This window comes from Schistocerca nitens, chromosome 1 (genome assembly GCF_023898315.1).
Source record: "Schistocerca nitens isolate TAMUIC-IGC-003100 chromosome 1, iqSchNite1.1, whole genome shotgun sequence".
Taxonomy (NCBI): domain Eukaryota; kingdom Metazoa; phylum Arthropoda; class Insecta; order Orthoptera; family Acrididae; genus Schistocerca; species Schistocerca nitens.
Genome location: NC_064614.1, coordinates 384,262,398 through 384,288,540, shown reverse-complemented (window position 1 = coordinate 384,288,540; position 26,143 = coordinate 384,262,398). Strand labels below are relative to the sequence as shown.

Genomic DNA, 26,143 nt, shown 5'->3' with positions numbered 1-26,143 from the left:
TGTGGGTTGTGTTGGTATGGCTGCCATGTTGTCCTTACCCCGAGAACTGACTGTCAGCCCAACAACCAGGATCAGGAACCACCAGGTGATGTCACACCAAGCCTCAATCTGATCACCAGCAGTGCGAGATACCTCAAAAGATTGAGCAGTATGTAACACTCCAGTCAAAGATGGATTCTTGCTCTGTAGTGCATGAATTCTTGCACTGTAGTACGAGTTGATGCACCTCCTTGTCGGGAGCCAACCTAATGCTGGCGCCACAGAGTATAAAGTCAGCACAGAAATCATGATGAACATTTGTAACAAAGTGACATTTGCGACTCAGGTCGTGGAGTTTGGCCGTCCAAGCCTGGTAATACTGGAGGGATTGTTTATGACAATGATAGAACTCTACATGCACTGCAATGACATGCTTGCATTTACAGTGATAATATGATAACTACTTATACATTTCGTCAAACAAAAGTGACACAGGTTCCTTGAATGGGGCTAACTGACACAACAACTGGTAGATCTGAGGAGAAGTCCAAGAAAAGAACAAAGCCTTACACATGTTTGCATCAGTGACACAAAAGCAAGGAAGTGTTACTGAAGCTACTGCTTGTAAGCCTCTTAGTCATCAGCTGCATGTTTATAAGGGGGATAGGGTGACGGGTACACCGATGGTGTGAAGGGCTGCATAGACAGTGTGGCCTGCAAGTTCGTGATAGCACCCATAAGAGCCTGCTGCTGCTCAAGGAGAGATTTGAGCACTGCCTCCATGGGCAGAACAACCAAAGGAGCAACCAAAGAGTCGGAGCTCATGGAAGTGAACATCACACTCATCACCAGTTTTATCGTACTGTAAGACACAAGCAACAGCATAACCACAGTGAACTGAAATTTATTCTTCTTCCACACACACAATGAAATAACAGTTGAGAACGCAGACGCAAACATAGAAACTATCCACGTACTGGTACAAGCAGTAGCTGATGACAAGTGTGAACACAAAAAATGAGGGTGAGTGCGTGCTGCACTGATCCTATAAAAAAATATTATGTACAGGGTTATAGCAGCTATATACAGAAAAAAAACAATTAAAGGAAGAGGTACTTATTTATCTGCATTTACTATTTTACACATGTGAACTGCACTGTTAAATGAGAACAGTCAAGGAAACAAAACATTAATGTGGCATATAAACAGCAGTTCCTGTTCCATTGGTTGGTTGTTTTCCACTTCCACACATCATACTACGTTGTAGGTAAACAGATAATGCATTGAAGTCACATAAAAATAATAATACAGCTAGATAGATATGAAGCACCAAACAAAACAGTTTTAATCTAAGCATAAATCAAAACATTGCTTTTTTCCTGTTGCCTTTTATTAACTTGTTGATCCTCTTCCTATATTATTTGTTGTAGATACGCTATCTTGTTTTCACCATCTATCATATTTTTAAATTGTATTGTTTTTCTTCCATGTCCTGTGTGCTTGTACAGAAAATCTGTTCCCACAGTTGTGTTGGTCAGTCATTAAAAACGGTTGGATAACAGTTTCTCCACCCCTTGCTTACATCTCATGCTACCTCCTTCATGACAGGTTTGATTAGAGTATCTCTCCATCCACAAACAAATGTACCTTTACCTCATCACTCTCATCCACATTAACATTACTATTGGCACCTTCATCATTATTAACTTCAGTCAGTAACCCAACCACTACATTATTTTCAAATTCTGCCTCATTCACAGCATTTGCATCAAATAAAACCACACCGGCACTTACTGCCGTATGTGCAAGTTCATCATAATCACTATCACACTTCTCTGCATCTCATTCTACCATAATGCCACCCTGTTCTTCATTCGTTTCTATTAAATTAGATTCCACTGCATCCACCTTGTTATTCTCTCTTGGGTTTCCAATCTCCCCAACTAATTCATTCTCAGTAGGCCCATCAGCTGTTTCAGGATCCTCACCTGCCACTGTCTCAGATACTGAGAATGTCTGTCTATTGCTCAGATTGACATTATCAAGTCCCGCATTATTTTTGTTAAATAACCCTCTCACTGTAGAAATTACTTCATTATCAACAACACTGTTACCTCCTACAACCATCAATTGGTATTCACATTTTTATTAACCTTAACTTCCAAATTTCTTAATAGTCTTACTAGAATACCCAAAACTGTACCTCTTTTTTTAGCATTGTTATCTCAATGAAACCTGATCCGTCCATGTCACTTATTATTATTTAACACTTGAATGTCTGGGGCAGAATAAAAAAAAAAAAAAAAATGGGAAGGATAGATTGGTGCCCACCACATAGAGATAGTGTTGAATCACAGACATGTATAATGAAAAACAATGGTAGAAATATACAATTTTTGGATTAAGTTCTTCATCAGAAGTACAAATCTTCTACCCGACTACTGGTGAAGACTTAGTCTGAGGGCTGAATACAGTCCATACCGTTTATAGCGACACCACTTTTAACAACATATTGGCTATAAGGGCGAAATCTGATGGTCCCATCTAAATCCTATGTAAACGGTACATTTAAAAAATCACTTATTATGTGTTATTGTATATAACAATATATTTTTTACTTCAGTTTCAGATAAATATTTTGGCTGTAACATCCAATGTTCATTTTTGTTTGTTATGTAATTGGGGTTACTAACAACAACAAAAAAAGTATTTAATGTTGAAGAAGTGTCACACATTATATGAGAATTAGGAAACTGAGTGTCTCACACTCAATGATTTCTATGATTTCTATAATTTCTACAACTTGGGATGACAGAGAGAAAATACAGTCTCTAAATTGACAATTAAGAGGCATTAATATGAATGCTTCGTCAAATGCAAAATCCAAAATCCAAAAAGCAAACAAAAATTAAAAACCCAAACAACCATCTCTTTGCTGTGATTGTAGAAAACTAGGAAATTAATTTCCGATATGAGTTTTTTAAGTAAAGAAGTAGAATAATAGTGTGTTCATTATTGATTTTTGTGGTTATAGTTGTTGGATATTTTCAGTGTATTACGTACAGCACGTAATGTTTGTACATTTTAAAGTGAAACATAGGAAAAAGTGTATGCCTTCATGTAATTTGTGTATACAGTACTGTCTTTTCATTTTGGTACTGTTGATTAATTTTTTTAATACAGTAACTGGAACAAAGTTTTGTCATTTATGACTTATGCTAAACAGCACTTACTGTAAGTTTTTAACATGGTCAACATTTCATCTCATTCATTATACAAAACTGTGTTTGACATTATTGAACAGTTTATATTGTTGCTACTGCTTTCTTCACTTATTAAAGATTTTCACATTTTGCTGGCATGTTATTGTGGTATGTACTGCATAAATATGAGAAAACTTCCTTTTCAGCCCCTCTCCACAAATACTGCATTGTAAATAGTGTAGGTGTACTGTATTTCTGCTTCATTTTGAAGTTTTAACTCTGTGGCAACTTAAAATTTACAAGGTACAAATTTTTATAAAAAAACAAAGCAGAAACCCAGTTTGTGTGACTGTAGGCTGTAATGACTGTAAACCATCAGCCCTTCAACTTCATTATAACCAATTTCAGCTTTATTTCGAGCATTCTTTTTCATTGTGTCTTTCCATAACCCTATGCCTCCCCTATGTGACTGGTAGCATTCTGTTGTTTCCATACTGTTTTTACTACTTAACACTGCATCAATATGACGTACACTACATCACTTCTGCTACCACTGTCCCTTATGTAATTCCTACTCTTTGTCCTGTTCTTTGCCTTGTTTCTTGTGCCATCTCAGGCTACAGCTGAGGCAAACCCCAGTTTTCTTGAGTATGTCTTGGTTTCTTCCTTCTGTCAGCTTTATCATTCGTTTCAATCATTCCAATTCCATTTTTATCACATCTGCGGTAGTCATTTTTCCGATCATGATTATTGCTACCCTGTCTAGCTTGTCTTCCCCACCAATTATTATTAACTCTTCTATGATTATTATGCATGCAGTTACATTTACCCTGACCCTGACTTCTGTTTCAACTGATCGTTTACCAATGTGGGTCTTTGTATCAATGTCTGATCCAATGCAGTTGTTCTCGCAGTTGTCTCTTTAAGGGTACAAATCGCTGACACTGTCCTTGTTGGCCTGTTTAAAATGATTCAAGTTTCTCAGTTCCTCATCACAAAACCCCCTCGTAGTTTGCCTGCCTGTCCTGTATACTAGACCATTTAAAATCTCATTCTGTAATAGCTTGACTCGCTTTGACTTGCTCTAATAATTCTGCAAAAACAGCTGTTCACATATTTCGTAATTTGTGAAATCAGTTTGATGCTGATTCTCCCATATTTGTACAGTACCCTCCAGCAACCTCTTTACAAACTTAAAATAAAAGAAACACCACTCATTGCTCATTCCAACCACAAAATTATCACAAAAAGATCCCAACAAATCCACAGCATGATATCTTTTTATCACCAGAAAAAACTCTTGACATTTGAAGTGTCTAGTATCAGAATTGGCCAACTCACTGATGGCATATTTTTCAGTATGGATGAAAACCTCCAGAGACAAAGAAATGATGGTCACAAACATTTTTCTTTCATAATTACATTCCCAAGTTGTACTTGGCATTTTTGACGCAATTTTATATGATTTTACTCTCTTTATTATAAAATTGGACTCTTTTTTTTTTAAATTCCAGAATCTTGTGAAAATAGCAATTAAATGAAAATAAAGTTACATTGTAATTACTTTTATTCATAGCAGTGAAATATTATTTCAGTATTAACTGGATAATAATATAGCAAGAAGAATATTAGAAAACTGAGGAGAATACAATATAGGATTTCTTTCACTAAAAGTTTGTGGTTTGCTTCAATCTTGAACATAATAAAAAGAAAACGATCAGTAAATAATCAAGCATATTAATAGAATCATTGTGGTAGACACTGAGCACGCATGCTAAATAATGTTGTTTTAAGTCTTCAGTTTGCTCTCATTTAGATTATGGGATCAGGCATTTTATGTGAACCATTGCTGCAATATACATATTGCACTAAACAATAATAACAGAATACAAGCTCACAGGAAATAGGATTACTTTTGTGCCAGTTATGGTAAGAAGCCCGCAAATATGGAAATTAGTACAAAAGATTGTTGTTGCCGTTGTGACTTCAAACAATATACAGTATAAGGAACATACAGGTATGGTCACAATGTTGCATAATCTAACAACACAAGATTCCAAATAAAAATGCTTTGAAATGAAGATTGTTGTTTCCTCCTTGACACGTTACCTGCAAGACAAAGTCTCTTCTCTTGCACGACCAAGAATTCAGTGCTCTGTAACTCAGAGACATAACCAATTTTGAGTTATATTCTTGTTTCACCTATTAAGTATATACTGCTTCTTTAAATTGATAGCTTGAACTTATTTTGGTAAATTTGGTGATTTGGCTGATATTGCCTCATTTATATTAGGCATACATGAAATATAAGCATTAGCATGAAGGGCACTTAACTTAGCTTGCCATTGGAGCCCTTTATTTTCAGAGTCTATTTGTTTATGTAATCCATCAGCCTTGCTATCTATTACATTATGTAAAGTGCATTTTGTTTCCAGAGTCTCATCAGTTGAGGCTTCTTGACCACTATTGTGCTGTTTATGTAAGTCAACCTCCCTCTGAAGCTGGTATAATGTCTATACCAACATCAACTTTCCCTTAACCTGCTTCTGAATTATCTTTCATTTCATGGATCATTTTCTTGTTCCCCTCTATGACTTTTTCTGATTTTTCTGGGAAACAGTTTCTTAACTCCACATCACTCAGCTTTGTGAGGTTAATACAATAAATTTGTGGTAAGAGATTCATCTTTATCGCTCTACGAGGTGTGGCTAGAAAAAAACCGGACTAGTACTGGTGAAACAATAAAACGAATGCAATAAGGCTGAAAGTCGCGTGGCCTGTCACGTGACTCTCGCTCCGCCTACTGCTCGAGTTTCATCTGCCTCCTGCACTGTCTGCCCGTGGCGTCTGTTTTAAGTAGTTGACGTTTTGTCTGTGCGTCGGAAAATGTTGAGTGTACAGAAAGAACAGCGTGTTAACATCAAATTTTGTTTCAAACTAGGAAAATCTGCAAGTGAAACATTTGTAATGTTACAACAAGTGTACGGCGATGATTGTTTATCGCGAACCCAAGTGTTTGAGTGGTTTAAACGATTTAAAGATGGCCGCGAAGACACCAGTGATGACACTCGCACTGGCAGACCATTGTCAGCAAAAACTGATGCAAACATTGAAAAAATCGGTAAACTTGTTCGACAAGATCGCCGTTTAACAATCAGAGCTGTGTCTGAGGTAACAAGAGTTGACAAGGAAAGTGTTAGGCAGATTCTTCATGAAAGTTTCAACATGAACAAAGTGTGTTCAAAAATGGTTCCAAAGTGTCTCACAATTGAACAGAAGGAACACCGAAGAATGATTTGTTCTGACATCCTGGAAAACATTGAAAGTGATCCCACCTTCTTACAAAATGTTATTACTTGCGATGAATCATGGTTTTTTACTTACGATCCCGAAACTAAACGCCAATCGATGCATTGGAAAACTCCTGGTTCTCCACGACAAAAAAAAAGCACGAATGTCAAAATCGAAATTCAAGGCAATGATGATTGTTTTTTTTTGACATCAAAGGGATTGTGCACATTGATTGGGTACCAGAGGGACAAACAGTGAATCAGCATCACTACATTAGCGTCCTGGCTACCCTACGTGAGCGAGTACGGAGAAAACGGAACGATTTGTGGAGAAAAAAGTCATGGATCCTTCACCAAGACAATGCCCCAGCTCACAGTGCGTTGTCAGTGAAGACGTTTTTGGCGAAACACAACATTCCCATCTTAGATCATCCACCCTACTCACCTGATTTGGCCCCCTGTGACTTTTTTCTTTTCCCTAAAGTCAAGTCAGCTTTGAAAGGAACTAGATTTGAGACTGTTGAAGCAGTAAAAGAAAAAGCGACGGAAGTAATGTATGGACTTACCGAAAATGATCTGCAGCATTGCTATGAACAGTGGAAAATTCGTATGGAGCCGTGTAGAGACCAAGGAGGAGAGTACATTGAAGGAGATAACATGAAATTGTAAATAATTGTAAATAAATGTTTTTTCCAGCATCAGTCCGGTTTTTTTCTAGCCGCACCTCGTATATCTGCTCAACTACTTATGCTACAACAATAGTGTTGGCTGATTGGCTCATTTGTTTTCTTTTGAAGAAAGCTTCAATTTGATAAGCATATCTCTTATCTAACTATAGTCCATCTTGTACGTGTCATTATGAGTGGAGTTTCAAATCATCCATTAGGTGGTCACATTCATTAGGTGGACACAACAGCCACCTCCTTGATGGGTATAGTCAAATGTGTTCAGAGTGACATCTCCTCATCTCATAGTGGCAGCTCTTGATGCTACTGTATCCTGTGCAATCCTCGTCATCTGCAAGTAACTTCTGAAACTGACATCCTTCTGAATCTGCTTACTGTATTCATCTCTTGGTCTCCCTCAATGATTTGTACCTACCATACATCCATCCAGTGCTGAAGTCGTGATCCCTTGATGTCTCAGAATATGTCCTATCAACCAATCCCTCCTTCTAGTCAGGTTGTGTCACTAATTTCTTTTGTCATCAATTCTATTCAGTACCTCCTCATTGGTTATGTGATCTACTCATTTAATCTTAAGCATTCTTCTTTAGTGCTGCTTTTCAAAAGCTTCTATTCTCTTCTTGTTTAAACTGTTTGTAGTGCACATTTCACTTCTGTACATGGCTGCACTCCACACAAATACATTCAGAAAAGACCTGCTAACACTTAAATCTATATTCAGTGTTAACAGACTTCTCTTCTTCAGAAATGTTTTTCTTGCCATTGACAGTCTACATTTTATATCCTGTGTACTTTAGCCAGCATTAGTTATTTTGCTGCCCAAATAGCAAAATTCATCTACTATTTTAAATCTCTCATTTCCTAATCTGATTGCCTCAGCATCACCTGATTTAATTCGGCTACATTCCATTTCCCTTGTCTTGCTTTTGTTGATGTTCACCTTATATCCTCCTTTCAAGACACTGTCCATTCCATTGAACTGCTCTTGCAAGCCCTTTGCTGTCTCTGATATAGTTGCATAGTCATTGGCAAACCTCAAATATTTTATTTCTCCTTCCTTAACTTCGATTCCTACTCTAAATTTTTCTTTGGTTTCCTTTATTGCTGTCTCAGTCTACAGATTGAATAACATCAGGGATAGGCTACAACCCTATCTCATTCCCTACTGAACCACTGCTTCCCTTTCATGTCCCACGACTCTTTTGATTGCCATCTGGTTTCCGTACAAGTTGTAAGTAGCCTTTTGCTTCCTGTATTTTATCCCTTCTACCTTCAGAATTTCAAAGAGAGTGATCCAGACATTGTCAAAAGCTTTCTCTAAGTCTACGAACGCTATAAACGTACATTTGCCTTTCCTTATTAACCTATCTTGTGATTGCAGTTGTAGGGCAAGTATTGCTCTGCGTGTTACTATATTTCTTGGAAATCCAAACTGATGTTCTGCAAGGCTGGCTTCTACCAGTTTTTCCATTCTTCTATAAAGAATTGGTATTAGTATTTTGCAACCATGATTTATTAAATTGTTATTTTGGTAATTTTCACTCCTTTCAGTGCCTGCTTTCATTGGAATTGCAATTATTACATTCTTCATGAAGTCTGAGAGTATTTTGCTATTCTCATACATCTTGCACAGTAGATTGAATAATTTTGTGATGGCTCCTTTCCAAGGCTATCAGTAGTTCTGAGGGTATGTTGCCTGTTCCCAGGGCCTTGCTTTGACTTAAGTTTTTCAGTGCCCTGTCATATTTTTCTTGCAGTATCATATCTTCTGTCTCATCCTCATCTACATCTTTTCCCCTTTCTATAATATTGCTTTCAAGTTTGTATTCCTTGTATGTACCCGCTATATACTCCTTCCACCTTTCAGCTTCTCCTTCTTTGGTTAGGACTGATTTTCATCTGAGCTCTTCATATTCATGCTGCTTCTCCAAAGACTTCTTTAATTTTATTGTAGGCAGTAGCTATCTTTCCCATAGTGAATTATGCTTCCAAATCCTCACATTTGTCCTTTATATTCATGTAAGATAATGGTTGCTTAAAAAATCTTGTTTGCCTGATTCATGGGACCCCTTACCAACTTGAATTAATGGATGAGAGGGAGAAAATTCACAGCGGAGCAGCATGATTTGTAACTGATTTGTTAGTCGGTGCAAGTGCATTAAAAAAATGCTCAACAGATCCCATTGGGATACATTACAAGAATAATAATCAGCACTGCAGGGAGCCTTAATCTCAAAATTCAGAACGTCATATTCCAGCATGAGTTAAGAAACATTACTTTCTCTCATATAATGACCACAGTGGTAAAATTAGAGTAATTTTACAATCAGTAGGACTGACACATTTTCTTCCCATTTCCTATTTGTGATTGAAATAATTCTGGTGCACTATATGCCCACCAGTTTGTATTGAGATACGTTCCATAGTAGGCTAAAGAATCCAAAATCTTATTTTGTTTGCCAGTTTCAGCAATATTAAGGTAATAAATTTACAGCAAATATTTATTAATGGTACATTTGTGCACACAGGAGACAACAGGCGACAAATTTGTGACTATCCTATTAGACTGTGGAACAAGGATAACTGCAGACCGAGATATATTGTGTAGGAGCTCTCCATTTTTCTCTGCAATGATGTCAGAAACAAGCAGTTGGAGTGAAACAGGAAAAAAGGAGATAACATTGCATGATGTAGCTGCCACACCATTGAGGCTTCTACTCTCAATAGCTGTCCATGGCCATCCAACAGAAAGCCTCTACAAGAAAGCTGGTCTTACAGATGTTCTTAATACCATTGCTTTGCTTGACAGGTTAGTTCAGTGACTTTTTAAAAATTTTTGCAGTGTGCTCAGTTTCTTCTCTGTCTAAACTACTTTCATTTTTTTTTAAATGTACCTTTTTATGTTGTGGCTTCTATCTTTTCAGATCTTACATTTTAGTTTACTGTGAAGTATGTACATTCTTTACACTTTGAATGACACTCATTGTGGCTGCCACAGATTAGTTAACTGTTTGTGTTTGTGAACTGTGATTTCACTTAGGCAACTGCAATGGGTCAGAAGTAGGATTCCCAAGGAGGCTCTCACTTCTGTATGTAGGTTATGTTTAAAAAATAGAAAAGTAGCAGAAAAAGGGGTGAAGAGTGGTGCCCTTCAGGCAGAGGCTAAGACTGCAAAAATTAAATTGTGCAGTTTGAATTGTGGGAAAAAGTAACAAGAAAGGGGAGTAGGTTCAATTTCATTCATTCGTTCACACATCATGTTCTATATGCAGTCGGATCAAATGTATCCAAACACCCCTGTGTCATGCAGAATCAACAGCTAGATGATGTGAGAGGTGGGCTCACCAGTGACAAACAGGCAGGGAGTATTGTGTTGTCAAAAGAGAAGCAGTAACAGCAAAATGGGTCAGTCAGGAGAGCTCATTGTCTTTGAATGTGGACTACTAACTGGATGTCATCTAACAGATCCATTAGGGTAATTTCAACTGTTCTAAAGCTCACTAAGGTGGCTATTGATGATGTAATTGTGAAGTGTAAATATGAAAGAACAAATACAGCTAAATCAAGACGGGGGCAGACCTCATATATGACAGACAGGGCCATTGAGCATTGAGGATTGTGATTTCAAAAAACTGCATGAAATTAGTGGAAAGAATCACTTGTGTGTTCCAAGGTGTTACCAGCAACTAGCACAGTGATTGTGTGCAGGGAGTTAAAGAGAATGGGATACATTGTTTGAGCAGCTCCTCATAAACCTCACATTTTTGTAGTCACTGCTAAATGACACTTGAGGATTTGGGATGATTGATGTCTACTGGCACTTCCACGATCAGCAAAAGTGTAATGTCCTTTTTCTACACCCAGCCAGAACTCTTCACCTAACCAAGATACATGAAAGCGAGGTGACACAACACTACTTGTTATTGCAGTCAATACTTGTTGCACTCTTTGCACTAATATGAGTCAGACTTTCTTGTTAATAAGTGCTCATTAACAGTTACTAGGTGTGTTACAAAATAAATTGATATCTTTGATTTGTGTAGCGCATGTACACCGAGTTAGTTCCTTCAAAAGACACCTGGTTCATTTGACACAGCACGATGTTTGTTTGTTGAAAACTGTTCCCTTTAATATTAATATGTAATGAACTATAATGATAATAATAAAAAAAATAATAATTATTATTATTATTGTTGTTGTTCAGAGACAATCCTCTGCATGGTTCACTTCTCATGATAATCTGTTTGAAATAATAGGACACTATAATTTTTCCTTAACTCAGTTTTTATTAACACTGGTTCTTTGATATGATTCTTTACTGAGAACTGTCACACTTTATCCTGATAATAAATGTCGAAACAAGATATATAATCGAAAGCCAAGTTGCAACACAATGTTTGAGTAGTAGCTTCAGCAACAACTGAAGTTCTTAAAATGAAATTAATGATACTGATCTTTTATAGATTGAGGTGTTCGCTGGGTGTTATCTCAGTCCTGTCAGTTTTTGTACCTTTGACAATAAATTAAATGAACAGAAATTTACTTTTAATTAGCCCAGCTTCCAACAAAATTAACTATTTCATGCAGTGGCACAAGAGCTTAAGAGATACAAATACTCAGGACTCAAACACTAAAAGTTCAGACACTAAAATCTCGAACCCAAAGACTACGTGAATACTCAGGACTCAAACGCTAGAAGCTCAGACACTAAAACCTTGAACACAAAGACTCCCAGTTGCTAACTGCCAGATGCTAAAGACATAAACAATACGTGCACTGAGTTTACATAGTAGTTGTGAAACAAAAGGGACATTCCTTAGAAACTCTCTGAATAAAGCCCCTTGCTACTTCGCAAATAATACTCTATTCCATTAGCTCTTATTATTTAATTTTCTCCATCTTAAAATGGGAATTCATGATTTTATATGAAATATAGGAACTCTTCATGGCCAGTTCAAATAAATTTTAGTTTCAAAAAAGACCAGATATGTAATGAGAGGATACACACCCCAATGGAAGAGTTAGGGTTTGACGAAGTCCTGGAGAACATTACCTGTCATCATCTGTACTTTCAACAGTGAAGAGTGTGGTATTGTGGATTGTCGTTGCTTCTCAAGGTTAGGGTGTGTCCCCTTATTGTGCTTAAGAAATACAGAATTACATGTACACATTTTACTGCATTATGTCCTGTGTACAGTAGAGGAACAGTTTGGAGATGGGGATTGGTTGTGTAATCTGTCATAAAGCAGCATCTGTGAGGCAATGGTTTGTGGACAGTATGGACTGGCCTGCTCAGAGTCCCTTGTGAACTCAATGGAACACCTTTGGGATGAGCTAGAACATCAACTTCATTCCAGACCCCAGCGTCCAACATTACTATCTTCTGTGGTTTCGGTTTGTGAGGCAGAATGGGCTGCCATTCCTCCACAGATTTTCAGACGCCTCTCAAAAGTGTCACCAGCAGAGTGCAAGCTATCGTAAAGGTGAAGGGTGGACACACCTGGTATTAATGTCCACTAATAGGTGTCTGGATACTCTGAGCAGATAGTGTAAAGACCATTATGAAAGAGTGCTTTCAGGAGTGTGGAATGAATCAAGTTATACATAACAGGCAGAAGCAACCACTGCTGGCTACTTTGGTAAGTATACTAACAACGAATTATAACCAGCACTATTATATGCAAACTGAGAACTATCGTAATTGCTTAGAAAAAGCTATTCCTCCTTGTATACTATTCATCTGCTGGCTTTTCTCTGTTGCTGTGGAGTTCAGTAACAGATATAGTCTGTTAACTAATGAAGGGGAGGGGCTTCATTCACCTTCAGAATAAAGTAGGGTGCAGCAAATCATTAATAACAATCTAAGAAATTGTGTGGCACCTGAATAGGATAGAAATAGAAAGATCTTGCTGCTAGATAGCAGTCATGGGAGAGGTGTACGAGAAACAGCTGCAGGAAAAAGCTAAACAGAGGTACGAGGTCACAAGAATTGTAATCCCTAGTATCTATTTTAGTTAGACAATAGAGGACATTGAGGTTCTGCTTCTTAGCAAGTCGATGAGAACGGAGATACTAGTTAGAGATTTGAATAAAATGGATCTGGCAATGATAGTTGGGAAAGCAGCAAGTGTCTGGCTATGAATATAGAATATCAAGAGTTATCTGGATAAAATTGGTATAGCTGGCTCTTACACAAATATGAGCTATGTCGAGATTCTGCAGTCACATAATCAAAGTTGGATGAACAGAGTGACAAGGTGAGTTAACCAGGAATTGTCCTGTTTGTTGTTGGCTTTGGGTTGGTCTCTCATCAAAGCTGTGCTAGTTACTGCTAGTGGGTCATGGTGAAACGCACGACACAATCTAAACCTTAAAAAGAGAGGGAAAGGTAGATTATCTGAACTGATAGCTGAAAATGTAATTAATTAATTTATTTTGTGTGTTGTTTTGCAGGGATGGGTTAGGGCTTTCTGTCACCAACATTTGAATGTTGCGTATGGTTTTCTTGTATTGAGGAGGATCGTTTTGACATTCTTTGGTTGATGGAGATCATTTAAAAGCATTAACCACAATGGTCCATGTCTGAGTTCTTGAGAAGTGGCAATGTGATGAACTGTGATTATCCCACCATTGTGCGACATTTGTATGTAATGGGGAAGTTTAAAAAAAAATCATGTACATGGGTAACACGTGCTCTTAAACCAAAAACCAGTGGCCGGTCATATGTGCATCTCTGCTTAATCGTCATCAGTTGGCTTGTAAACAACATCGACCATTCCTATCCAGTATCATTAATGGTGATTTGAAATGGTGTCTTTATGTTAACATAAAGAAAAGAAAGGAAAAGCTGAGTCCAAACAGAGCAAAGGCCTGAACACGTTATGCATCTGATGGAACAGCAAAACTGTGGCGTACTGTGAATTGCTTCCTTGAGGTATGACCATCACTGCTGTGTCAACAATTGAAACATCTTGCAGACACAATCCAAGAACAATGATCGGGAAGACTGCGTGAAGTGATACTACTCCACGATGATGATGTCTGCCCGTATTGTCCTAGACTGACAACAAACACTATACAGAAGTTGGTTTGGGAACTCATTCTGCACCACCTTGTTCATCTTGCACCCTCACATTTTCATCTTTCCTCTCTCTATTGAAAACTGTTCAAGGAACTTCCTTTCCTGATGAAAATCTGCTCCAAACATGGCTTGACAAGTTAATTGCCTGAAAACCATGTGATTTCTTCATTCACAGAATCAGAAAGTTATACCAGCATTGGCAGACTGTTGTAAATTGTAAAGGAGAATATATTATTGATGACTAAAGAACCTGTTATTTGCATCTGTTATAACATCGACCTTTATTAGACATTACATTGTAATGCTTCATGTTACATTTCCTAATACTTTGTGTCCATATCAGCTTATGAGTCTATGGTTGTTACATTTTCATAATTCTGCTCAACAACTTTACACTTTTCAGTGTTTGGAAACTATTTTTAACTCAAGAGATATTGCTGTTGTTTGGACTGAATATGCCCAAGGGCTCTTGGAATTACAATGTCAAAACATTTCACCATAAAACCCATGTGCCATCACTAATTAGTCCAAGGCATCAACTGGAAATCATTTTCAGAGATTTTGAATGAATTGATTGTGCGTGATATTGGATTTGACTGACATCCATTGTCTCCTTTTTTCTGAAAACTTTGCAACGCAGTTTTTCATCAATACAAATGTTATAATATGGAGCATACTTTCAGATTTTTAGTGACAGAAAAATCTATCGACAACAATTTGGAAAGGTAGACTGCTGTTTACCACATAGAGGTGCAATGAAGACGAATGCTAGAAGTATTCAGCTTTCGGACTAAGTCCTTCATCAGAAGTAGAAAGTTCACACATGTTCTCACAAACACAGCTCAGACACATGTGGCCACGGTAATCTCTGTGCACTAAGCCCCATCTGTGATTGTATCTGAGGTGAACAGCAGTCCAGCTGGGGTGGGCTGTGGTGGTAATGAAGAGGTGTGGGATATGAAGAGAGAGGTAAAGTAGGGTAGAGGAGTGGGAAATAGCTAGAGCTGCCTGTGTGTTTGAGCTTGGACATGGTGGAGACAGGGAGAGGACTATGTAGGTGTGCTTATGGGATGGGAGGTATGTGTGGTACTGGAGTGTGGAGCAGAAGCAGGGAAGGGGATAGGCAAGTAGAGTACAGGAACTAGCAAAGATTGAGGCCAGGAGGATGACAGGAACAAAGAATATATTGCAGGGTGAATTCTCACCTGTACTATTCACAAATTCTGGTGAGTCCAGATGGCACAGGCAGTGAAGCAGACATTAAATTGAAGCACATTGTGTTCGGAAGCATGCTTAGCAGCTGGATGGTCCAGCTGTCTCATGCAGAAAGACAGTTTATCAAGCCTACGTAGAATGAACCTCAGTGGTTGCAGGTAAATTGATAGATCACATGGCTACTTTCCCAGATGGCCCTGCCTGTTATGTATTAGGTGGCACCTGTGATATCACTGAAGCAGGTAGTAGCTGAAGAATGTATGGGACAGGTCTTACATGTAGGGCTGTTGCAAGGGTGTGAGCCGTGAGGAAGGTATTAGGAACAGGGGTGAGCAGGAACAGACAACAATATTTTGTAAGTTGGGTGAGTGTCGGACTACCACTGTTGGAGGGGTGGGGAGGATATTTCTCATTTCAGGGTATGGTGAGAGACCCTGGTAGAGTATGTGATTCAGCTACTCCAGTCCTGGTTGGAACACTGTCACAAAAGGAGTGCTCCCCCCTGTGATCAGATAGTGGCTATGTGGGTGGATGGAAGGTGACTGGGGACACAAAGCAAGGGAGATCTGTTTCTGGACAAGGTTTGGAGGGTAATTTCAGTGTATGAAGGCTGCAGTGAGGTCCTGGCATATTTAGAGGATGACTCTCATCATTTCACATGTGACAATCTTGTGTGGCTAAGCAGAATGGATGGGACTTTTTGTTGTGAAATTAGTGGCAGTTGTTGAAGCGGAGGTATTGCTGTTGGTTGGTAGGTTTGATCTTCATGCAGATACTGATATAACCATCCTATTGGCAACAAATAGACCTGACCTCTTTGAGGATGTCAGCATCAAAACTGGTATCATTGACTATGACAAATTTGTGGCAGCATGATTACCGAAGTACAAAGAACAACTAAAACAAGCAGAAAGATATGTAAGTTTAGTAAACTAGATTAAAAAGTAATAATGTCACATTTCAGTCAGAAACTTCAAACTTTTAGCACAGGTGAGGAACATTTAGAGGTGCTGTGGCTCAAGTTTAAAAGAATAGTTGACCATGCACTGGATAGGTATGTACCCAGTAACTCTGTGTTATACAGCCACTGTAAAGAGACTTCTAAAGAAACAGACTATTGTGTAGTAGGTGTAAAACAAAGCATTAAGCTGTAAACAGAGATATGCAGACCTTAAGGCATTTGGCTCTCAAGAGAGCAATGCGTGAAGCTTTCAGTGACTTCAGAATTTTGTCAAGAAGTTCTGGTCATTTGTAAAGGCTTTTAGTGGCACAAAAGTTAGTGTCCCATCACTTGTGGGTGAGACAGGAACTGAAATTGAGGTTAGCAAAGTAAAAACAGAAATGCTGAAAGGTATTTGATTTGACATTCTGTTTTCAAATTTTCCTTTGCAAAGGAAAACCCAGAAGAATTGCCCCATATTAATCCCCGTACCCCTGAAAAGATGAGTGAAGCAAGTGTTAGTGTCGGTGGTGTTGCAAAACAGGTGAAATTGTTAAAATTGAACAAAGCTCCAGGTCCAGTGCAATCCCACCTGTATTCTATACTGAATTAGCACCTGCATTCTATACTGAATTTGTTGCTGAGTTAGACCCTCTTTTAACTATAATCTATTGTAAATCCCATGAACAAAAAGCCATGTCCAGTAGAAGACTGCACAGGTCACACCCAGTTACAGGAAGAGTGGTAGAAGTGATCCACAACACTACCATTTAATATCCTTGACGTCCATTTGTTGTGGATTCTTGAAACACATTCTGGGCTCAAACATAATGAACACAATGTTCTCCTCCATGCCAGCTAGTATGGATCCCAAAAACACTGATTGTGTGAAACTGAAATCACCCTTTTCTTATGTGGCATACTCAAGGCTGTCAGATAGGCGCACTATTTATTGTTTTCCAAAAAGCATTTGACTCAGTATCACATCTGCACTTATTGTCAAAAGTACAACCATATGGGATACCAAGCGAAGTTGGTGACTGGATTGAGGATTTTTTGGTAGGGTGGACACAGGAAGTTATCTCAGATGGAAAGTCATTGACAAATGTAGAAGGATTTTAGGGTGTCCCACACAGAAGTGTGTTGGGACCCTTGCTGTTCATGTTGCATATTAATGACCTTATGGACAAATAGTAATGTCAGATGTTTTGCAGATCATGCAGTTATCTATAATGAAGTACTCACTGAAAGAAGCTGTATAAATATCAGCCAGAACCTTATAAGATTTCAAAATGGTACAAAGATTTGGTAACTTGCTTTAAATGTTCAGGAAAGTAAAATTGTGCACTTCACAAAATGAATAATAATAATAATAATAATAATAATAATAATAATAATAATAATAATAATATCCTGGAAAGCCCCTGGAAAAGAGAAAATAGCAAATTTCTGGCTAAAGAAGTTCACCTCAACACATTCACATCTAAATAAATTATTTAACAGTTACATTGCAGACCCATACACATTCCCTGATACACTTACACATGGAATAACTTATCTGAAACCTAAAGATCAAGCAGACACAGCAAACCCAGCTAAATATCGCCCCATAACATGCCTACCAACAATATACAAAATATTAACTTCAGTCATTACACAGAAATTAATGACACATACAACACAGAACAAAATTATAAATGAAGAACAAAAAGCCTGTTGCAAAGGAGCACGAGGATGTAAAGAGCAACTGATAATAGATGCAGAGGTGACAGATCAAGCTAAAACTAAACAAAGGTCACTACACTACGCATACATTGATTACCAAAAAGCTTTTGATAGTGTACCCCACTCATGGTTACTACAAATATTGGAAATATACAAAGTAGATCCTAAATTGATATAGTTCCTGAACATAGTAATGAAAAATTGGAAAACCACACTTAATATCCAAACAAATTCAAATAATATCACATCACAGCCAATACAGATTAAGCGTGGAATATACCAAGGAGACTCATTAAGTCCTTTCTGGTTCTGCCTTGCTCTGAAGCCACTATCCAACATGCTAAATAATACAAATTATGAATACAATATTACTGGAACATACCCACACAAAATCACACATTTGCTATACATGGATGATCTAAAACTACTGGCAGCAACAAATCAACAACTCAACCAATTACTAAAGATAACAGAAGTATCAGCAATGATATAAATATGACTTTTGTAACAGACAAATGTAAGAAAAATAGCATAGTCAAGGGAAAACACACTAAACAAGAAGATTACATATTGTATAACCACAGCGACTGCATAGAAGCGATGGAAAAAACAGATGCCTATAAATAACTAGGATACAGACAAAAAATAGGAATAGATAATACAAATATTAAAGAAGAACTAAAAGAAAAATATAGACAAAGACTAACAAAAATACTGAAAACAGAATTGACAGCAAGAAACAAGACAAAAGCTGTAAATACTTATGCTATACCAATATTGACCTACTCATTTGGAGTAGTGAAATGGAGTAACACAGACCTAGAAGCACTCAATACACTTACATGATCACAATGCCACAAATATAGAATACATCACATACATTCAGCAACAGAAAGATTCACATTAACCAGAAAGGAAGGAGGAAGGGGATTTATCGACATAAAAAACCTACATTATGGACAGGTAGACAATTTAAGAAAATTCTTTATAGAATGAGCAGAAACTAGCAAAATACACAAAGCAATCACTCATATAAATACATCGGCTACACCACTGCAATTTCATAACCACTTTTACAACCCTTTAGATCACATAACATCAACAGATACGAAGAAAGTAAATTGGAAAAAGAAAACACTACATGGCAAGCACCCGTATCATCTAACACAGCCACACATCGATCAAGACGCATCCAACACATGGCTAAGAAAAGGCAATATATACAGTGAGACGGAAGGATTCATGATAGCAATACAGGATCCAACAATAAACACCAGATATCACAGCAAGCATATTATTAAAGATCCCAATACCACAACAGATAAATGCAGACGTTGCAAACAACAAATAGAAACAGTAGATCACATCACAAGCGGATGTACAATACTAGCAAATACAGAATACCCCAGAAGACATGACAATGTAGCAAAAATAATACATCAACAGCTTGCCTTACAACATAAACTTATAAAACAACACATTCCCACATACAAGTATGCACCACAAAATGTACTGGAGAATGATGAATACAAATTATACTGGGACAGAACCATTATAACAGATAAAACAACACCACACAACAAACCTGACATCATACTCACCAATAAAAAGAAGAAATTAACACAACTAATCGAAATATCCATACCCAATACAACAAATATACAAAAGAAAACAGGAGAAAAAATTGAAAAATACATCCAACTGGCTGAGGAAGTCAAGGACATGTGGCATCAGGATGAAATTGACATTATACCAATTATACTATCAACTACAGGAGTCATACCACACAATATCCACCAGTACATCAATGCAATACAGCTACATCCAAACGTATATATACAACTACAGAAATCCGTAATTATTGATACATGTCCAATTACCCGAAAGTTCCTAAATGCAATATAACATATACCGTACAGTTAAAAGGAAGTCACGCTTGATCAAGGTCCGCGTCACTTTCCATTTTTGACCAGACATAACGTCTGAGAAAAGAAAGAAATAATATCCTGCAACTGTAATATCTATGAATCACACTTGTAATCAGTCAACTCATACATTGAAGAGCTAGAGAAACTGGTATACCTGCCTAATATTATGTAGGACCCTCACAAGCATGCAGAAGTGCCACAGCACGATGTGCCATGGACTCAACTAATGTCTGAAGTAGTGCTGGAGGGAACTGACACCATGAATCCGTTAGAGTACTAGGGTGTGGAGATCTCTTCTGAACAGCACGTTGTAAGGTATCCCAGATATGCACAATAATGTGTATGTCTGGGGAGTTTGGTGGTCAGCGGAAGTGCTTAAACTCAAAAGAGTGTTTCTGGAGCCACTCTCTAGCAATTCTGGAAGTGTGGGGTGTCCCATTGCCCTGCTGGACTTGCCCAAGTCCATTGGAATGCACAGTGGACGTGAATGGATACAGGTGATCAGACAGGATTCTTATGTTTGTGTCACCTGTCAGAGTTGTATCTAGATGTATCAGGAGTCCCATATCTCTTCAACTGCACACGCCCCCCACCATTACAGAGCCTTCACCAGCTTGAAAAGTTATCTGCTGATATGCAGGATCCATGGATTCATGATGTTGTCTCCATACCCGTACATGTGCATCCGCTCAATACTATTTGAAATGAGACTCATCTGACCAGGCAACAGTCCAATATCAGCATTGACGGGCCCAAGCTAGGCATAAAGATTTGTGTCATGTAGTCATCAAGTGTACATGAGTGGAACTTCAGCTCCAAAAGCCTGTATCGATGGAGTTTCATTGAATAGTTTGCAAGCTGACACTTTTTGATGGCCCAACATTGAAATCTGCAGCAATTTGTGGAAGGGTTGCACAAATCTCTTCATTTGTCATTGGTTCTGTTCTTGAGGATCTTTTCTGGCTGCAGCAATGTCGGAGATTTGATGTTTTACAAGATTCCTGATAGTCACAGTACACTCACGAAATGGTCGTACAGGAAAATCCCCACTTCATCACCACTTCAGAGATGCTGTGTCCCATTGCTTGTGCACCAACTGTAACACCACATTCAAGCTCACTTAAATCTTGATAACCTGTCATTGTAGCAGCTGTAACTGATCTAACAGCTGCACCATACACTTGTTGTCTTATATAGGCATTGCTGACTGCAGTGCCATTTTTCTGCCTGATTACATATCTCTCTATTTGAATATGCATGCCTATACCAGTTTCTTTGGCACTTCAGTGTAAAAATAGCTGGATGTAACATTTTGTTGGGATATGCAATAGGATGAGCATATACATCTCAATTGTGAATAAAGCAAGTGGTAAACTTTGCTTTATTGGTAGAATACTGGGTAAGTACAATCATTCTACAAAGGAGATTGCTTCCAAATCACTTGTGTGATCCATCCTAGAATATTGCTTAAGGGCATCGGACCCACACCAAGTATGACCGACAGGGGGTATTGAACATGTAAAGAGAAGAGCAGCATAAATGGTCACAGGTACCTTTGATCTGAGAGAGAGTGTCACAGAGATGCTGAAGAAACTGAACTGGTAGAATCTTGAAGATAGAAGTAAACCATCTCAAGAAAGCCATATGTACATTCCCTTAGGGATGGTGAGGACAAAAATGGATAAATCAAAGCATGCAAGGAAGCATTTTAACAATTATTCTTCCCATGCTCCATGTGTGAATGGAATGGGAGATAACCCTAATAAGTGCTAACAGTGGAACATACCCTCCACCATGCACTGGACAGTGGATTGAAGAGTGTAGATATAGAAATATAATAGAGGGAAACATTCCACGTGGGAAAAATATATCTAAAAACAAAGATAATGTGACTTACCAAACAAAAGCGCTGGCAGGTCGATAGACACACAAACATACACACAAAATTCAAGCTTTCGCAACCGACGGTTGCTTCATCAGGAAAGAGGGAAGGAGAGGGAAAGACGAAAGGATGTGGGTTTTAAGGGAGAGGGTAAGGAGTCATTCCAATCCCGGGAGCGGAAAGACTTACCTTAGGGGGGAAAAAGGACAGGTATACACTCGCACACACACACATATCCATCCGCACATACACAGACACAAGCAGACATAGATATAGATGTTGATATAGATGTAGATGTTAATAGAGAGGCTAATTCAAATCCAAGTTCTCTATAGAATCTGACAGGGGTCATTTAATATCCTACAATCATTATTATTATTTATTATTATTGCCGTCTCATATAGAAATAAATATTTTTCTGAAGACATAATGTCCAAATACCTTAAACTTGTTTCCATTTTTGTGGCATTTCAGTTTTCATATGCATCAGTTGAAACTGGTTCAATTAATAATTTTTGAGTGTGCAGTTATGACATTTTGGAAAGTAAATTGCTTTCAAAATCTGTTAAAAGACCTTAGTAACATCTGTTTAACTTTTACTGTTTTGCCAGTGGTTAGCAGAGTGCTGAGATAATTAAATTTATTAGTCTTTGTAAAAGCTTTGTTAATAATATAAATTCCATTGTCATTTAATATATGGTGAGAGAAGATGAACCTCATCATTTTATCTATAGTCAACTTGAGCCATTTATAGCATTTATTAATTGTGATGTAAGAACTATTAATTAAGTTTCAAGCCAGATAATAGAGCAGTGTCATCAGTGTATGCGAGTATATTAATTTTGATCTTTGTTTGTGCTTCATTTTGTGATAATTTTACTTGGTTATAGTAATAAACAGAAATGGAAAGACTGAATCCTCTTGTTTGATTCTGGTTTTGATTCCATAATCTTCAGAGGGATGTCTGACTCCAATTTATATTCTGAGTTTCAAGTGTTGAATTTTATTACATTTATCAATTTTATTGGTACACCAACTTGTCTCATTCATTTCTGTGGCTGAGAAACTGATCAGACTTTATGGCTTGAAGCAAATAATATAAATTTCTGGACTAAATTAACATTCATACATTTAAGGGTGCTAATCTTTCTTGTAAGCTTTAGTAGATATTTGTAGATATTCTTCCATTGCTTCTGCAGCTCGATGAACATTTCTTTACTGTTCTAAGGTATAGAGGGCTGGCCATAACTGGCACCTGAACCTATCTCAGAAATTTTCTTTTCAACTGAAATTGGGACCTTGAGCAGTTAATTTATTTTTACACACTCTGGTTTTGACTTCCTCACTTGTAGAGTGGAAAGTCTTTGAGGTACTGGTAATGCATCTTTTTATACTTGCTCCTTTTTCAATTTATAATATGTTCTTCACAATTTCATCAGGCACTTTCTAAAGATGAACTTGCAGTTCAGTTTGAAATTGGGCTTTGAATGATTTGATGTATAGTATAATTATTATTATTAGAAGTTTTTTTAAGTACCTTAGTTTTGAACTACTTTTACACATTGCAGATTTCTTTTCGATGGTGCAGACAAGCTGTGTACAATGGTACTGCAGAGATTCTTGTCGCCCAGCTCTGTTGCATCGGTGTATTTGCAAGCTGCACAATGCGGACAACCAGAATTGATGACGTGCATTCGACTAGGTGCACTGAGATATTTACTGATAGCTAAAATGCTTCCTACAGAACGACAGCATTCTTTCAGATTGTTGCTGCAGTCACAGAAACGAGATATTTTTTTGTCTGATATTTCAAGGCTTCTTAGAAGTGAACTAACATGTTAAAACTGTTATGTAGCTAATGTTTTTGAGCGTCTTTTACATAAAAGGTTCTCTCTAGTCTGTCATATTGACAGGAATGTAAAATACTAAAATAGCTTATCTCTTTTTTTTATTGTTTTAAGTTTGGTGCTATGTGATAATTTACTGTACCTGATATTTGTAACTGATGTTCCCTGATACACCTTGTGAAGCCAACCGTTTGTGAGATTATGGGGATCTATATGAGACAGGGAGTCTGCTCTTAGGATGACATTGTACCTTTTTGAGAAAGTAGTGCACTGTTGCACACAGCTGGCTAATACAGAAGTTATTTTAGTAGGAACATGCTGAGAAGGTTGCAAATGGATCCTCATGTGATAGACAAAATAGTGATGTTTATAATATGGGTAGAGGGAATCTACTTCCAAATGACTGTTGGAAAAATGTAGAAAAACATAATTTGCAACCTTTTAGACCAAGGGGCTTATTCTGCTAGAAGAGTGGAAAAGTTTTGAGGAAGGGAGAATGGCAAGGCTTTGTTCAGTATTTTATGTCAGAAAGCCACTGTCTCTTTTAATAAATGAGCAATCGTTTTTTTATTAGATTAATGTAATATTTACAGTTGCTACAGTAATACATAAACACATACACTCTGTCTTTTTGTAGATGAAGATTACTTTTCCCCTGATTGTTTTCTTTGTGTTGCATTCTTTCAATTCTGTACATTAACCTTCATTATGATACAAAGTTAGAGAAAAATATAAAAAGCATTAGGCCATTTACTTTTTGTAATAATGTGCTAAAGATAATAAAATAGTTGAAAGGTTTCCTTTTTAACACTCTAAAAGAAAATGTTAAAAATGTAGTCACACAACACTGCTATTTTATCCAGTGCTTTGATGCACCCTTATCAGAAATGTATCTTTCATGTTTGCTACTGGAAAGCAATGAATCATCTGTAGCAGAATGATGGTTTATATAAAGTGAATATCATTCTTTGAAAATTGATAATTTTACAATTCCTCATGATTACTTGACAGGTTTTTTAACCATATGTTTATACTTACAGCAATATCCCACTCAAACTATACTGCATAATTCTAAAGACATATTTTGTAAATGCATATGAAGTATCAAAGTCAGAAGTGTAACTTATGTTTAGTGGACCTAACATGAATGTTGGAAACACTGTATGTAATGGAACTTCACAACAGATTAAAAGTTTTTGACTAAACAGTACTTGAATGCAGACCCATACTTACTTATTGGAGAGTGAATGTGTAATGTTTGAAACAATTATGTAGGCTGTGGCTTCATTGTACTTCTCTACATCCTGTCTCCCACAAACTCTATGTCAGTAAGCTTTGCGAAAGAACCTCTGCACAGTTTGGTAGGAAAGGAGTGCTACCATATTGAGGCTTTAGGTAATGCCATGGGGCATGTTAAGGGAACTCGATTGGTAGAACATTCCCAGTGAAAGGAAAAGTTTAGTGTTCAAGTCCTGACTTGATTGCAGTTCTAATCTGCGAGGAAGATAAAGAACAACATTGGAAATATAGGGTGGAATATGAGCAATGTAATGAGTGTAGAAAACTCGTCAACATGTCATGTCAGCAGTTTCCCTGTGTTCTATCTTCCCTCAAGATTTCTCAAGCTATCTGTTCCTGTGTACCGCATATCATTACCAGAATGTATTGAGACAAGCTTTCTCCGGTGAAATATTCCTTCTCCTTCTCCTACACATTGCCCTCCATTTCCTCTTGACTCATGTTCGCTTCTCCCACACCACTAAAGGCAATACTTTACACCTGTTAGGCAGCAAGATTGGGGCAATGTAGTTAGTTTTTTCCATACATATATGCATGTAGTCTGAGAATGAATAGAAATTTCTCAGCTGAGCTAATACATACAAGATTTTGTTTATAGGTATATCCACCACTCTGTGTAAGCCTCCGTAACAGAGTGAGCAGCTATCTGTACTTATTTCTTTAGTTACAGGTACACATATGACTGCAGAGTGAAACATTCATTCAGAACTGTCTCTGGTATCGAGGATAAGGTAACCAATAGTAATGGTCAAATATAACATTTTCACATTTTCATTTAATAAAGGGTGGGGTGGGGGGGAGAGGGGGGGGGGGGAGGGGGGAAGAAAAATTCCACTTCTTCTTTTTTTCTCTTTATTGCTAAAGCCAGATTACTGCAACAAAAAATGGAAACCTAAACTTGTTAATATAAATGTGAAAGGCTCCTGTTATAAATATACATAAATTTTATAAGTTAGGGAACAAAGAGAAAATGAGAATACTTAGTGCTGCCAGATAAGTACAGTGAATGTGAAGCAATGGAGGAAACAGGTGAAAAGAAATAAAAGTTTTTAGTATAATTTGGAACAC

The 26,143-nt window shown here is 37.5% G+C and overlaps 1 protein-coding gene across 1 annotated transcript in view; it reads left to right on the top strand.

The window, feature by feature from the left end:
- The window catches only part of LOC126249094 (armadillo repeat-containing protein 5-like), a 230,848-nt gene extending 204,994 nt beyond the window's left edge, over window positions 1-25,854 (top strand). The window contains exons 11-12 of the mRNA XM_049950748.1: window positions 9,687-9,967; window positions 23,498-25,854. Of these exons, the coding sequence (XP_049806705.1) occupies window positions 9,687-9,967; window positions 23,498-23,771 (555 nt within the window). The 3' untranslated portion in view covers window positions 23,772-25,854. The remainder of the gene's footprint in view (window positions 1-9,686; window positions 9,968-23,497) is intronic.
- Window positions 25,855-26,143: the final 289 nt, after the last annotated feature.